General features: G+C 40.4%; 1 protein-coding gene across 2 annotated transcripts in view; it reads right to left on the bottom strand.

The window, feature by feature from the left end:
- Window positions 1-3,428: 3,428 nt before the first annotated feature.
- Window positions 3,429-17,261, bottom strand: part of aclya (ATP citrate lyase a) — a 41,651-nt gene continuing 27,818 nt past the window's right edge. For both annotated transcript variants that reach the window (XM_072693557.1, XM_072693556.1), the window contains 16 exons: window positions 15,867-15,960; window positions 13,855-13,996; window positions 12,889-13,057; window positions 11,999-12,103; window positions 11,294-11,490; window positions 11,093-11,174; window positions 10,287-10,397; window positions 10,063-10,190; window positions 9,156-9,249; window positions 7,712-7,866; window positions 7,441-7,591; window positions 6,759-6,902; window positions 5,850-5,963; window positions 5,672-5,754; window positions 5,359-5,435; window positions 3,429-4,631 (listed from right to left, as the gene is read on the bottom strand). In XM_072693557.1, coding sequence (XP_072549658.1) covers window positions 4,537-4,631; window positions 5,359-5,435; window positions 5,672-5,754; window positions 5,850-5,963; window positions 6,759-6,902; window positions 7,441-7,591; window positions 7,712-7,866; window positions 9,156-9,249; window positions 10,063-10,190; window positions 10,287-10,397; window positions 11,093-11,174; window positions 11,294-11,490; window positions 11,999-12,103; window positions 12,889-13,057; window positions 13,855-13,996; window positions 15,867-15,960 — 1,941 coding nt within the window. In that variant the 3' untranslated portion in view covers window positions 3,429-4,536. The remainder of the gene's footprint in view (window positions 4,632-5,358; window positions 5,436-5,671; window positions 5,755-5,849; window positions 5,964-6,758; window positions 6,903-7,440; window positions 7,592-7,711; window positions 7,867-9,155; window positions 9,250-10,062; window positions 10,191-10,286; window positions 10,398-11,092; window positions 11,175-11,293; window positions 11,491-11,998; window positions 12,104-12,888; window positions 13,058-13,854; window positions 13,997-15,866; window positions 15,961-17,261) is intronic.

Raw genomic sequence — 17,261 nt, 5'->3', positions numbered from 1 at the left:
ACTAATTAGTGCATACTTGTTAGGACATTTGGTAGCCAAACCAGATGTTCCTGCATTAATGCACTTATTTCTTGCCATTTTTGAAGGTCTTCCATCCTGCTGTTAACATTGCAGCCTTATCTTGTTAGCATGTTAGACTGTGGTTGAACAAAGCAAGGTAATCAGTGCAGATTTGGTCTTAACGCTGCAAACTCTGGGTCAGTGATTGGCCACTCCAGACCTGTTCATTACCTACTGCAGTTGTGTGTTTTTTCTCGCATTGGAACCACATTGTTGGCTAGTGATCCAGGTCTTGTGGAGCTGAACACTACAAGTCCTTTCTAATGAACCTATACAGACTTCTTTACACCTTTAAACGGTTCTCCACACATACTTGTCTTTTACAGATGTGTAGCACCTTTATTTTTAAGGGTAAATCTGGGAGGTACACTAAATGGACAAAAGTATTGGGACACCTGCTAATTCAATGTTGCTTCTGAAATATTATTAAAAAATAATATATCCTGCTTTTGTTGGAGAAACTGTCTCTAGTGTCCAGGGAAGGTTTTCGACTACATTTTGGAGCATTGCTGTGAGGATTTGATTGCATTCAGCGACAAGAGCGTTGGTGAGCTCAGAATATTGGATGATCACCACCCAACATCATCCCCAACACCCCAACTCATCCCAATAGTACTAAATGGAGCACAATCCATCGTTCCAAAGAAAGCAGGGGGGGGGGGGGGGGGCATGGTGCCAATAGGTTCATGTTTGCTCTACTGGCTCCTATACTGGTGGCAATACTTTTCTACAAGGACTAAACAAGCTGTGTGTGTGTGTGCATTTGCACACCTATGTCAGCAAAGGGTGCAACTTATATTAGGTGAATGCATTCATTAGAAGGGGTGTCTACAAACATTTAGACTAATAGTGTATCTTTAACCTAAAGTGCGGACTGTCCAATAAGAACGGGCCTTGCCTTGACTCCTAATAAACAGGGTTCACTTTGGGCTTCAGTTACCTTCAGAGATTCACCTCCACAAGGCCACGCTTATTAACTAATGATAAGTACAGAGAACATAAACACCTGTAGACTACAGCTCTGGAGCCAGGAACAATCTAGAGCAGTGATATTAAACCACATTAGGTGTTTCATAGTACGTACAATACACTGGCCAGTTTCCCAGACCCATCTGAAATCTTTTTTTGTGTTTTATTTATCAATGTACATGACCATTTCCAACCTAGCTTTGTTTTTTGGAACTAAACAACCTGTTACTGTGCCTTTTAACTCATTAAATTTCAAAACAAATTGGCTGATTTTGCTGCTTAGGTTCCATTTATGGACCTAAAAAGTGGAAGGTGTGACTGAAACATTAGCAATGCTTCCATACTACACACTCTTATTTCCAAAAATGAAGAAAATGAGGTTTTCCCTAAAATGGGCCCTTTAAACCATATTGAGCATTGTTTTTAGTTTACCTACAGGTATTTGATCCAAACCTAAATGATAAAATAGCACTTTTCTGACCACATGTATACATATGCATACAATATTGCCAATGTGAATGCAGACATTTACAGGCCAAGACAGGACAGGAAGCTGAAAAGCGTCTGAAAAGCTTCCTTGCCTCCAGGGTTTTTACCTTTATATATACATCAAAGGCAACATTTAAAGGCAGTAACCTCACAAATGATTGACAGTTTTAAGGCCATTCAGAAAACCATATAAACAAAACCAGAGTGAAGCAGTTTTGTTTGTAGTACATGCAGTAGATAAGCCTCAGTACTGTTTAACTAATAACTTCTCACTTTCCTTGATTATTTTTATTTTTTCTTTGTATTTTAAGACATTTTGAGCATTTATATAGGTCCATTCATTATTTTTTGTTTTGTTTTATTATTATATAGCTATTTCTCACTATTTTTGTCCAGTTAGTCTTGCCTCACAACTTTCATTGCATGATATAAATACATTTGAATTAAATTGAATATATTTCAATATATTTCACTGAGAGTTTTTACAATAAGTCCCTAAGTTAATATGGAAAAAAATTAATATTCATACTGAAAAAACAAAGCACTATCTTTACAGAAATAGTTCCCGTGACTTGCATACAAAATGCATGTCAGCTTAACTTTACACGACTTCATTTGGCCCAGTCTTTGAACAGACTTTATGACCTGCTACCTTATATCCAGCCCAGGCAACTGAAACCAGACCACTGTAGACACAGTGAACTTATGTACATGTCCACACTTAGATATGTAGAAGGTGGGGACTGTAGGAGGTGTGTGGACAGCAGTGAAGACTGAGTGAGATTACGAAAATCTAATACAGAGGTGTGAGGTTGTTATCTAGACCAGAACAGGACCTACACGATACTGATAGACTGTTGAGAAATTGTCAGTTTAGTTGAGAAACTGCCAGTGTGATGTTGGCCCATAAATTACTAATTGTTTGCATGCCTAGGATTTACATGATTTTCCAATAGTGTGACTAAACGTACATAATGCTTTATATATATATAGTGTGAGTCTGCTAGCACTTCAGTGTGTTATAATGCAAAGGAACTAGACTGTCTCACTTGCTCCTCATCACCCTCATGCACCCAAACTGCCATCTACAGGACAAAAAGAGCAACAGTCAATGGGGAAAACATGAACCAGTGTTACAGTGATATAAAATTACTTATACAAGAGATTTCTGATTTTGTATGAATTTTGTATGAAAAATTTATTTTTTTAAAAACATATTTTATGGATAAATAGTTTGCCTATAGAAAAGCGCATCAAAACTGTTATTGTACCTAATTACATTTCTGATGCAGATTTTCCTTTAATGGAAAAAAAACCTCTCTGCTCTTTTTTTGACTGGTTCATGTCACTATACAGTGTCTCACAGAACCCACATATTACAGTATAACTCTGTTGGGTATTTGCTGTTAGCAAGCTAAGAGATTGTAGCTGGTTCACTTTTGGCCTTGCCCCAGCTCGCTTCTCTAGGTTTGGCTTTCTTGAGTCTTATAAAATATACAGGTTGTGTCTGAGGAAGTGTTTGATGGCGAGAGGAGATTCTAAAAGCTAGCGTTGTCTAGCATTAGAGTCTGGAGGTGATGAGCTGCTCTCCAGTATCAACACCATATTCTCCTGAAGTCGCTGCCCTGTGTTACTGTTTCGCCAGCTTTGACCAGGGCTTTCGCTAGTGGACTGGGTGTATGTACATTTTGGTGGGCCACACATAACGAGTCAAGAGATTTCAGATTCGGTGCTTTTTCCAGACCGGTTTTGATTACGCCAGATTTTCTTTTCAATTATGATAATAGTGAAATAATAAAAATACAGTTTGACATATTAGGAAACTTTTAAAAAAATTAGCCTATTAAGATGTACAGAATAAGGTACAGCGGGGCAGTATTGTGCATTTCAGAAAGTCATTTATTTATTTATTTATTTATTATGAATGAATGAGAGATAGCTGAACATGGGTCTTTAGTGTTTCACAATTCATAAAAGCACAGCCTAACTAAGGCATACCGAAATAAAAATACATGGAATGGCATTACATACTGGACATCTAGTACATCTTTGTCAGCACAGGTGGGCTACGCTGGATAATGATTAGTGTACTGTAAACATTATGGACAACACTTTGGCACACATCATCATTAAAAATACCACCGTTCAAAATAGTTATTTGCTTTTTTTATATATACATTCATCTACTCTCAAAAATAGTGCACTACATTGTGATTTCCCGACACTACTAACTCAGTTAGATATTTAAACACACAATAAAGCTATTGCCTAGCTCTATACGCAGCTCATTATTGCACTAGTAGTCGCTAACGGCAAACTGTTAGCTAAACATGGCACTTTTCACCAAAGGCTGCAGGAAGTTCACACTAATCCAAAGAGAGGGTTCAATTCAATGCCCTGAATACACCGCATGAATACACATTGTGTTACAATGAAGTGCAATTTTCTCTTAACACCATTATAGACTGTCTAACACTCTTAAAAAGTAAGGTGCTGCAAAGGGTTCTTTAGGTGACACTATAAAAGAACCATGAAAGCCATTCTTGTAAAGGAGCTGCATGTCTGGAGAACCTTTAAAAAGTTTAAAGAGGTCAATGTAATGGTTCTTAAACCATAATAAAGGCTATTACACTCCTACACTCCTCGAACCAAACCTGGTTCTTTAATGGCTCTAAAAGAACCCTTCGCAGCACATTCATTTGTAAGCGTGTCCATTACAACACCATTTTCACTCCTCATACTATTTGCGTGAACTCTCCCTTTAACTATGTGCCGTTTACATTTTGGCAACATTATACATCAGGATTACAGGAATACAGAGACACTACGTTCACTACAGCTGGACTTACAGACTGCACAGAGACACCACACCAACATGTTCACAGTTAAGCAGTTCAGAGCTCGTCACAGATTATAAACACACCTTACAGTAAGCACACAACCTCCCCCTTACATTTACACCTAGAGGGCGGAGGTCACAGTTGAGGGTGAAGGTGATGGGCTGCAAGGTTTCCAAGGTTACATGGACATATGCTCAGGTAGGACGTAGGAGATGTCGTCCCAAGGGTGGCGGTACAGACCCTGTTTCAGGCGCTTCTGATCCAGATAGTGGCCTGTGGACAGAGGGAGGAGAGAGAGAGAGAGAATGAGTGAGCGTGAGAAAAAGAGAGGCGGAGGGAGACAAAGAATGAAAGAAACAAAGAAATGAAAATAAGAAAGAAATAGAAAATGGAGAAGGAGGCAAAAAAGAAAGAGAAAATAAAAAGGATAAATTAAATAAAAAAGAATAAAAGAAAGCAAAAAAAATAAGAAAGAAGGAATGAAAAAAAGAAAAGATGAGAGAAAACAAAGAAAGCAAAAATAAAAATAGAAAGAAAAAATGAAGATGGAAATAAAAAAGAAACAGAAAGAAAGAAGGAAAAAAAAAGAAAGAAGGAAAAAGAGAAATAAATAAAGGAAATTAAATGCAGAGAAAAGAGAAATGAAATACAGGAGGAAAGAAAGAAAGAATAAAAAAATAATATTAATGAAATATTCAAAAATATAAAGAAAGATAAAAGAAAAAAACAAAAAGGATAAATAGAACGTAAAAAAAATAAAGAAAGAAATGAAGAAAGAAAAAGATATAAATATATATTCATATAAATACAAATAAATAAAGACAGAAAGAAAACAGAAAGGCAGAGAGAAAGAAAAGAAAGAAAATGGGGCAGAAAAACTATTAAAGGGATTAAAGGATAAGAAGTTACACATTTTTAAAATAAATTTGAAAACACTTATTTTCTCTAAAAATACACGAGACATATGATAAACACACAACCACAAACATCACACACTCACCAATGAAGCCCATACTGCGTCCCAAAACAAAGATTCCATTCAGAGCTCCGATCTCCACAAACTCATCCGCCTCGTCCCTGTAAAACATCAGAGAGATCAGAGACGTTGATGTTCCACGCAGGAATGCAGTTACAAAGACACGGCCTGGGACAAGAGCCCATACGATTCCTGGCTAATTATCATGTTTTCAGAAAGGAGAACAACATGTTGATGTAATTACACTAACAGAGAGAGAGAGAGAGCAGGACCGTTCAGTGGCATATCAGAACCATCAGTAAATGTGAGTATGGTGCTCTGCAGTCCTCGTTCTCACCGTGTGAATCCTCCACAGGTCCTGAGCAGATCCACAAACGCCACACCAATAAAACCATCTACATTCAGAATGAGGTTCGGTTTCTGGGACAGACACAAATACAGGGAGACATTTTCAGACTGAACTTTTCCATCATCAATTAATACACACACACATACACACACATACACTAATGTACCTTAGAGGTGGTGATTTTTTCCACATCCAGAGCATAATCCAGTAGCTGAGTGGCAGGAAAGTGCTGCTTCACAAAGTCTTTCAGGATCTGCACCCTCATATCAGGGTTATTGATCTGAAACAGCACAAATCATAACCTTTCATAACCTTTCATTAACCATAACCATGTAAGCTTCCCGAATTAGTCACATTTTCAGGCTCCTGCAGACGGTGTTGGACGAGGATAATCGGGCTATAAATATCTGCAGGGTGTGTGACAGGACTTGAGGAGAGGTCGTACAGTGCAGTGAGTGTCTCGTTGGATGTGTGGAAAGTGGGTCCACAAAGCAGATGTTAATGACTGGTAAAAAGGAGTGTCTCTACTCTAAGTCCATAGTGTGAAGGAAGTAGCTGAATTTGCAGGTGTATGGAAGCATACGGTCATACAGGTCTACCAGCAGTGGCAGAAATCCCAGTCTACAGGAAATTCTAGGCAGAAACGTGTAGGGATGCTGGTAGACCCGTAATACCGTACGCTTCCATACACCTGCAGATTCAGCTACTTCCTTCACACTATGGTCTTTCGTACGCCCAAATAACAACCACTCCATTTTGCCAGTCATTAACATCTTCTTTGTGACCCATTTTCCACACATCTAATGTGATATTTCATGCACTGTATGACCTCTTCTCAATCTATGTATCCCGTCGCACACCCTGCATGTATTTATAGCCCCATCATTCTTATTCAGTGCCATCTGCAGGAGCCTGAAGTTACTACCACTGTAAACACACAAGCTGACCATTTGTTGTCCGGGGAGCTTCTAAATATAGCAAAGAGAGAGGAAGTTTACAAGTTGCCATGACAGCAGAGATCTTGAAGATCAAAACTGCAGCAGTGTTTACATCTAGCTGTGTTGTGTTTACTCACAGATTTGACCCTGTGCCCGATCCCCATGATCAGTTTGCCGTCTTTCTTCATCTTGTTGACGAACTCCATGGGAAGCATTCCACTGTCAAATGCCTTACTGAACTGCTTAGCGGCAGCGTCCAGAGCACCACCAAACCGGTCCCCCTGTACACACACACACACACACACACACACACACACACACACACACACACACAAGCTATTGTTATTAATATTCAAATGTTCATTTCAGACCCAAAAGGTTATAAACACCTTATAAATCTGCATTTTTATACATATATATGTTATGGCTGCCCACTAATAATGCAAGGTGTTTATGACCTTATTAGTAACCTAATTAATGAAAACATGTATATCCAATCTAAAACCATAATGGCAGCTGTAGCACCATCCATCATTCCAGAGAACGCAGTTTCACTGCTCCACAGCTCAATGCTGGGGGGCTTTATGCCCCTCTAGTCCAATACTGGCATTAGGCATGGGGCCAATAGGTTTGTGTTTATCTGCTCCAAAGAGTCCTATTCTATTGACAATACTTCTCTATAGTGTCTAAACAAGCTGTGTGTGTGCATTTGCAATGTAGGTGCAACGTAAAGATGTTGAATTCGTTGGAAGGAGTGTCCACAAACTTTTGGATATATAGTGTATATTCAAAAGTAAAAGTTAGCGAAAGTGGTCTTACGATGGTTAGCAGGCCAGATGTGAGGCTGGAGATGAGGTCCTTGCCAGCACGGGCACACACAATGGTGTTATGGGCTCCAGACACTGCAGGGCCGTGATCCGCAGTGACCATTAAACACATCTCTATGAACTGACACGCGTATCGTGGCAGCCTGTCACACAAACAGAATTCAGTGTGTTTAATTTGTATTAAACAGATGTCCTTCATTTCCATAAATTACCCTGTCACTTCTTCTCTTTTAACAATGATCAGATCTTACATACACACCCACCTCCTCTGGAACCAGAGCAGGCCTAGGGTTCCCCCCAGACCTATCTCTGATTTAAAGACCTCTGTGATGGGCATTCCAGCGTAGATCAGCTCCTGACCTCTCTCATCACAGATACTGGTCATGAAGGATGCCGGCTTACGGATCAGACCCAACTCCTGCAGACAGAGGAGGAGGGAAAGGGAGAGAAGGGATCATGCATGTACTGTACACTACAGGCAGAGAGGCTTTACTAGTTTTTTTTATTTTAGAAATTTTAATTAAAATAAATTAAATAAAATGAATAACTGATCAATGGAAATAACTGGTGATGAGATGTTAACAGACTTTTGTCAAGTAATACATTTAATAAGCCCTTAAAAAGCCAATGGCCCATCTGTGGGCTGAAAGTGTTATTACCAATTTTTTCCTAATTCTACCAAAAAGCCCCGCCAGTTTATATAGAAGCTCCTGTATGTACTGAATAATATGCCTTAGTGTGGAATAGGCCTTGGAGTGTTAAGGGGTTAAGGCCGATTTATGATTCTGTGCAAGAGGCCTATGCCGCTGTGAGTGTTTATACTTTATGCTCTGCAGACAGTCTGACAAGGGGGGTTCTTAATGCCACTGTGTTGACTCTCTTGGTGTATTACAAACAATAGCGACCAAGTGTGAGTGGAGTTGCAGCTGTTGTTTACTTTTAATAACATTTCTGCAATGAAAGAGAGAGAAGACAGAGGAGAGGAGAGTCCATATGGCCATTAAACCAAGGCAGAAGGAGTGTGAATTTTCAGTCTTCATGTGCAGCCATTTATCTCACATACTGATTCAAATGCAAAGGCCAATCTATGCTTCTGCGTCAAATGTATGCCATAGCCAATGTCATACCCTATGCCGCAGCCTGTCGCAGCGACACAGGCCACAATATATGGTATAGCGTAGGGTATGCTGCTGTGTATACACAGGTAGGTGAATGTAAAACTTGGTAGTAATTGGTAAGGGTTTAGGGCCAGTGCCCAGTCAAGGAACCAAAGCCAACCATGAGGAGGAAGGCAGTGTCGTAATCCACTATGCCAGAGTATCTGTGATGTATTATAATTATAATTCACATTCACATTCATGGCATTTAGCAGACGCTCTTATCCAGAGCGACTTTCAGGGTTACTCGTATTACAGAGGTGGGTTAGTGTAGTGTTAGGAGTCTTGCCCAAGGACTCTTATTGGTGTAGCGCAGCACAGTCACCCAGAGCGGGAATTGAACCCCAGTCTCCCACATGGAGTGGGAGCTCAGTGGCAGGTAGTGGTGTTACCTGTTGCGCCACACCAACCACCAACCATTATAATACATACTGTAACACATTAAAGTACGAGTACATCACTGCAAACTGGAAAACAAGAACAAGCATGATCAAATGGTTTCTAGTAACATCACAGTTCATAGGTTAAATTATAAAAGTGGTCTACTCACTCTTGCCCAGGAGTAGTCCATAGGCACAGTGGGAGGGGGTACTTCCTTAGCAGGCACAATCACACCTCGGCTCACCAGGTCATCATAAACGGTCCTAAAACATACCGTCAAAACAAGGGGCCGTCTTTAAAGTGTGGACACGGTTTCAGATACGTAACACCTGTTGATGTTTGGTATAAAGTCTTGAAATCTAGGAGGGGCGAAACGTGATTTTTGGCTGAATATCCAATATCAGAATAACTTTACAGAGCTTAAAATGTGCAAGGAGGCATATGACTAAATTTATTTTTAGAAAAAATTATTTTAGAAATTCATTAAAAATTGGTTAAAATGCTTTTAGTTTAGTTTTAGTTCACCAACTTGTTTAGTTCGCCAACTAAAACTAGACTAAAATTGACAACAACTAAATTATAAAATTGTAACTAAAACTAATAAACATTTTAGTCAAAAGACTAAATCACCTGTCAAAATTAACACTGTCGCCCACCTTGCCCTTGTGTCAGCCCTGTTTTCTGCTCTGTGTTTATGTTTATGTCTATCGTGTTTGTTTATGTAGCCATCTGGCCGACTGTACTCGTGCTCTATGTTTAACTAGCGTCTCCGCCATGGCCCTGCTTCCTCCTCAGTGTTTGCAGGGGTTCCTGGAACTTTATCATTTGCTTTGACTTTCAATTTGGCCAAATAAGTAGTAACCTTCATAAAACACAACCCAAGCACAACCAAAACAAAAGACATGCACTGTTGTCATGAGTCATCTTAACAACTGAGCCGATGACTCACACTGATCCTAACAAGGCCTTCGCAGAGGAGTTAGATTTTTTAAAGAATGAACTGAGCAAAGGCTGTTGCCAGGTCATCAGGGGCACCGGAAGATCTTAATCTGGCCTTGACTATGTGTATGTCTTACTTAATGATCTCTCCTAGTTCGTCAAAGCTCCTTGGTACGAAGGCTCCAGCCTCTTTCAGGGCCTTGTTTTTGGCCACTGCAGTTTCTGAGGTCTGGTTAGCACACGCTCCAGCATGGCCGAACTGCACCTGCACACAAAACCAGGCCGGAGACGTTTATGGATCTCTTTCATAATCTGCAAAGAATTCACTCAGGAATTTATCTTCACACACATACACACTTACCTCAGAAGAGAACATGGTGGCACAGGTGCCGATGCACCAGCAGACGACAGGCTTATTGATCCTTCCCTCTTTAATGCCCTGACAAACCTTATACTCCTCTGTACCTCCAATCTAGAACGAATGACAGAAATAAAGAAAGTTTGGGGTTTGAGAAGGATGATCACAGATTTACTGACAAGTAATATGTCATGGAGCCATTTCTAAACAACTACAAGCCTCGGCTCCAAAATCGACACCTTTAAGCCGTCACTTTAAGCTTAAACTCTTTAAGGGATATTTAGACCTTTTTATGAAAGGCAGCATTTTGATGGCCACATAACACCTATGCAAGCCTTTTATAACTGACATAAAGGCTAATTCCAACAACCGCAGTTGTCATAAAAGCTGCTTTTGTCAATATTTATGTCGTTTTAGCCTCAGTAAGTGATGTGACATCTACTACTAGTTGCAATAAGCCTTATGTACCTGTAATCTAATGTATAAATCCTAACAAAGATCTGGAAAACCTCAGAAAATGGGCTTACACCTAGAAGGTCACCTCTACAAAGCCCAACAAGTGTAAGGCAATGATCATGTCCCAAAAGAGGAATCCATCTAGCCCTGAGCCATAGTCTCCAGTAGACTTTCTTAGTATGACACTGCAATCCTATAATTCAAGGACCTCTAATATACTGAGGTCTCATACTCGGTACTCTGCAGATCAGCGATTGGCTCTCTGAATAGCATGTACTGCTATTTATGCCAATAATAAAATAAATAAATAAATAAGACATCACAGGGTACAGTGTGTGTGTGTCATGTCTCACCTCTCCCAGCACAACAATCATCTTCACCTCCGGTGAGTCCTGATACCTCAACACATGGTCCATAAACACTGAGCCTGGGTACCTGCCGCACAAAACAACAATTTTCACAACACACATGTGCACGTATGTTGGACCCACCCACACATGTACACATACGGGTACACCCACAGAGACATACACACTTGTAAAACATGTACACACCTGTCTCCCCCAATAGCAACGCCCTCGAACACTCCGTCAGTGGTACGGGAGATGATGTTGTTAAGCTCGTTGGACATGCCCCCGGAGCGAGAGACGTAAGCCACGCTGCCCGGCCGGTACAACTTGGACGCCAGGATGTTGTCCAGCATCCCGCCTGTATTACCGATCTTAAAACAGCCGGGCTTTATGCCTCCAACCTAAAGAACATAAATATTCACCCCTATACATTTAATCCTACATGATGCTTAAACATATAGTTGTGGTCAGAAGCTTATAAGTTACTAAGTCCTCTTAACTGCCTGTTAGTGATCATGATTCACTACAACTCAGAGCAGATCTGAGAAGGATGATCATAAGTATACACAGGTCAGGAATGTCTCTTGGAGCTATTTCCAAACATCGGCCAATTCCAAGACCATCAGTTCAGATCAAGTTACTGGGAGGTGTAGCCACTTTTTTCCAAAGTCTGGAAGACATCCCAAAAAAAATGGTTTGGGTGGTCAGGAACAACCCAGGAACCACCAGGGCACAGGCCTGCAGGAACTGTGAGAACACTGGTGTCACTGTCTACAGTCAAGCAGGTATTACATTGTCATGGACTGAGAAGCTGCTGTCCAAAATCAGAAGATGTGGGTATGTAAACGTCCGAACACAACTGTGTATATATACACACAACATTATATACCACATGCATGTTTACTGTACCGTTGCTGGTCCTATGACAGTCACGCCTTTTTCATCTGCTTTTTTGATGATCTTGCGGGTCAGTGCCTCGGGGATGCCTTCAGCTATAATTGCAATAGTATGAATCTGCACACACGCACACACACACACACACACACAGGATCTGAATTAATAGCCGATCAAAGCACAGTCTTTAAAATCTGCTTTGTACGTCCACAGCAACCCGTGGTAGTGTCAACATCTGGTCGCTGCCCATCGCTGTGTTATAGAGGGAAAATCCTCTCTATTTCGTCATCATTTAGAGTTACAGATGCAGCAGAACTCAATTCCTAGTGGTGCACTATTCAGGTTCGGAACAGCAAAAGTGTTACTTATCAGCAGAAAATAGCTTTTGTTGGACAATTAACCTTGTTGTGTGTTTATTTGACCTTCTGATCAGTAAATAACACTTTATGACTTTTACTTTGATACATCAGATGTTTTTGCAGCTGTTTCACAGTAGGTTTTTGTAAACAATCAGAAACATATAGAACAGGAAAGGCATACTACGAGTTGCCTTTAACCTTTTACTTAAGTCATTTCAAACTTAGAAATCATGTTTTTTGTTCTTGCAGTATAGAAATAATCCACCAGGGGGCAATATATTGCATCTGCTTTTATTCTCTTATTTATGCAATTATTATTATTATTTTATCTATTTAAATTGTTTATTATTATATTATTTAATTTTTTATTTAATTATATTTATTTAATGTAATTTATAATTTTATTGCTGTTATTTATCTATTATTTAATTATTAAATTATTATGAAATATATACATAATTTTATTTCATTATTTTATTAAATACCAGTGTTGCACTGGTATCATGTGGTAATATCTGTGTGTCTTTGGTAACATAGAGTTCAGACCTGTGGGTACTGTAACGTTTCCATGGTGCTGTCGAAGGCAGAGCGCAGAGAAGCAAAGCTGATCAGCACATCCACTTCGGGATGTTTCTTCATGGCATCTGACATATTCTTATAGACAGGCAACAAAATCTCCTTATGACCCCAATAGAACTTCTGCTTATGGTCTCCACTGCAAGAACATGGGCACACACACACATCACACATCAACATCACTGAAAAATGTAGAAATCTTGCAAATACTGTATGAGACATTACTTTAGAGACTTTAGCTTCAGAGACTGCATAGCTCTCAGTAGAGAGTCTCGTGTGCAGCCATGCAGACTGCAGCTGTAAAGGCAGTGGAGTGTGTGAAGAGAAACTAAAAGGCTGTGGATAACATGCAGAAGAGTTTCCTTCCCCTTAATACTTAGATTGAAGCACATCAGCATAATCTGCCACATAGGTTCTGTGGGCGTGCACGTGATTGCCCTGCTGACTATTCAGTTTCAGTTTGTCATGAAGAGGCTGTGTGCAATACAAGCAAAGTTTACCACAAGAAGATATCAGCCACAAACCACTTACCCAGGCTACTGGCAGTTTGGGCTATAGCCCTGAATGTTTTTTAAAAGGCCCAGATCTTCAGGAAACCTTATATAGATACACTATGTGTCCAAATCTTTGTGGATACCCCTTAAAATGAATCCAACTACCTTAAGTTGCACCCATTGCTGACACAGATGTGCAAATGTATACACATGGATGAGACCCAAACATATCCATCTGACAATTAGGTATGATGGACAACCTTGTTATCTCAATATCTTGATAATTGGTCAAATGTAGTGACTGCATTTGGGTGTGCCAAAGGCCATGGTGCGAAGGAAGTAGCTGAATTTGGAGGTGTATGGAAGCATACGGTCACACGGGTCTATCAGCAGTGGCAGAAATCCCAGACTTCCCTCCGAATAGAACTAACAGGAGGCTTACGTGAAGGGGTAGACCATGGCTGCCACCGAGGGCTCTGCACGAGAACACACATAGTCGAAGTCCAGCATTCCCTGCACGGCCCGTGTTTGCATTCCCCACACAATGGCCTTGGTGTGCTTGCTGAACAGAGTGGTGGCTTTTGCTGAAGAGAAAACAGACCAAAAGGAACAGAGAAGAACAAAAATTCACACTGGAGAAATCTAAAGCCAAGCTGGATTTGTCTCGTCTCAGGTGAAAAGTCCTGCATAGGCCGTGATTGAAACCACCTGCTTGAAAGGCACCTTAAGGAAACTAACAATTGTTCTACTATAGCGGGGGAGCCCAATACTACCCACAAATAGCTGGTGTGGCTGCAGGTATTCATTCCAAACAAGCAGGAGGTCATCTCATAAGACTAATTGTTAATTAATTGCAAATTAATAAAAACTGGTTTAAAAAAAGAGATTAGGCAACCTTGCTCTAGGTCACTAGGTCACTGCTTCCAGTAACTCTTTTTTGGCACCGTTGGTTTTAAGCATTGCTTTCACTTTCTTCCTAATGCAAGATTAGCAATTGCAGAGCAGTTCAGTGGAGATGCAAAATTCAGTTCCGGAAATTTCCATTTAGACAGTTGATGGATTTTTACTTTCTGGACCTGAATTTCCCATCTTTACCTTTGATACTAGGGATCCACAATGATATCAGAAACATATTTTTGCATTTTCTGATAGGGCCATTATGGGAATGCAAGAACCACCTATTCCATGAAGTTGTAGAACCACCACTGTTCCTCTAAACAGCCTCTCAGAGCAGGACAATTCTGAGGAGAAACTGCTGTTTACAGGAAGAAAATGAACATGCTGTAAGGTAAAATCCGATCTTATCTGGACACTATATATATATGTATTTTTTATTTATTTATTTATTTATTTATTTATTTATTTATTTTTTGCAATTTCATTTAATTGTGTGACTGGTGCAAATATTTGAATGACATTTTAAAGCTCTAAGTCTGACATATGTTGACAACCCTAGAGTTGTATACCCAGTACCGTACTGTCTGCGGCATACTGTCTGAGCATTATAATCTTACACATGTGTAAACAAGCCTGAGATCCCACACACATTCTTACTAAGTAATTAATGTGGTCTGGAAGGCGTCCAGACTCCAAGTCACACCGACAGCAAGGTCATTTAGACAAAACCAGACAAGGACAAGCAGTACTACTTAAAATATGGGTTATTCAACAAGCCCTGAACATCTGATTTATCTTTAAGGGAAATACGCCTTTAAGCTTAGCTTTAAAACATCATCATGCATCATGAATGAATCATATCTGAGAACTTTTCCAAAAGACATTTCTAATGTTTACAGAACAAATCTGGACATCAAGAACCTTCCAATCTCTGCAGAGGTCTGAAGGTCAATGTCATCACAGCAACTACAGGACACTCTTAAAAATAAAGGGGTTACAGAGGATTGTCTGAGTGATGCCAAAGAAGGTTCTAGTTTGGTTCCATAAGAAAGTATTTTTAAAAAGAGATGCATTCGTGAAAAACAGAGTTTCACGAGTGGAATTTGGGTTAGATGGGTTCCAGGTGGACATGGGCTCTGAGTGGGGTTTCACATGTGTTGGGCTTCCCAGATGGGCCCCATTGTTGCAGCCTGTCCTATGTGCCAGTGTACAACCCAGATGGGCCCCATGTTTAACACTTCCTGGCCCATTTGGGGCCAACATGGAACCTGTGAACAAAACCCATGGGCATGGGTTATCTAAAAAACATCATTACCAATGTAAAGGTTCTACATGCTCACACCTCTTTTTGGAACCAAACATGGTTCTTCTATGGCATTACTTAAAGAATGCTGTGTAGCACCTTAATCCATAAGAGTGAGGAAGTTTGAGGAACATATAGACTAATTCCCTTAGTGGCCAGCAGGAGGAGTACAAAGCCTGTTTTCACACTTGCATGAACAAGCGTGTTCAGGAGTGTGCACTCCACTCTATGAAATGTGAGTGTATATAGCTGACCTGGTGGAGCTCCTGGTCTGGCCTGATTGGATGGTGAAGACCCCACTCCACACTTCATCTCAGAAAAAGATGCAGTCCTGCTGGAGTTGGGGGTCTGAAAAACACGAGCGAGAGAGAAAGAGAGAGAAAGAGAGAGAAAGAGAGAGCGAGAGGCAGAGGAGGGAGAGAAGAATATATTATTTTAATAATGTAAACAAAAACGTAGAAGCTATTACTGCAGCGGCAGTGTTGTTTTTCCTCAGTGTATTAGAAGAGAGAAGGAGAGGAAAGCCAACCAGACGTCTTGCTCAACACAAACAGCAGATGCCACATCTGGCTACTTTCCCAACAATTCTCAGCAGTGGAGAACCAGCTTAGTCAAAAAAGTCAAATGTCTAAAAGAGGTGGAACTAATGATCACTTCAGGAATGGAAAGGGATGACTAAAATACAATCCTGCAATCATTTATTTCTTTTTGAAATAAAGTTGATCTAATTTTCACACCCTTTTCTCTGCAGTTTGGACTGCCAATTACCTAACCCATAGGTAATCTCCCCCTATGTTGCACGCAATGCCCTTGACACCAGTGAGGGCGGACCATCATACCCGGCTCCAACGCACCAGCCTGCAGACGTCAGTGACAGCCAGCAACGCAACTAAGCAATGTGGGGGGAGAACGCCATCTACGCACCCTGGAGAGAGCAAGGCCAAGTGTGCTCTCCTGGGGCCTCGGCTGCTGATGGCTAGCAGCAGGCCCGGGATTCGAACCAGCGACACTCTGATAGTCTCATAGTGCAAATCATAATAGCTGAATGCTGCATATTGTGATTACATTATAGCGTCCCATATACTAAAGCAACAATAATGAACCCTAGTAATTGAAGAGCGGATGCTGTAATCCTTCTAATCACCCAAACCACATCTAATAATTGGTCAGAATGCATTAACTATTTATTATTTCTACTATTTTAGTTTCTATTTTATTGTTCTCACACTTTTTTCCTTAAAAAAAAAAAGGTGACATAAATGGCATAAGATTACTTACTTACTAACTTACTAAGTCATTCAGTGACTGGTTAGATGTTCAGTTGCATGTTGCGCACAATGTGATACCCATACTGCAAAGGCTGACATTGTTAAGACGAATAAGGAACAATATACTGTGCAGCCCGACCAAGAACTGTGATTCTACAGTAGTGTGCACAAAAGCATTGCCTTATTCAGGCACTTTTGGGGCACCGACTCAGGAACTCTCATAAGAGGAAATGAAAGAAAGAGGAACAGAAATAATGAGGATGCACTTCAATGAACGCTCAGCTGCTCAGCTCACATCTAATGGCACGCTGCAGGCTCCAGGAAGGCTTACTGCCAACACACTGGCTTTTCAAACCAGGAGACCTGCTGAAAACTGACTGC

The sequence above is a fragment of the Salminus brasiliensis genome, chromosome 12 (assembly GCF_030463535.1).
Source record: "Salminus brasiliensis chromosome 12, fSalBra1.hap2, whole genome shotgun sequence".
Lineage (NCBI taxonomy): Eukaryota > Metazoa > Chordata > Actinopteri > Characiformes > Bryconidae > Salminus > Salminus brasiliensis.
This window is presented reverse-complemented; position numbering and strand designations above follow the sequence as displayed.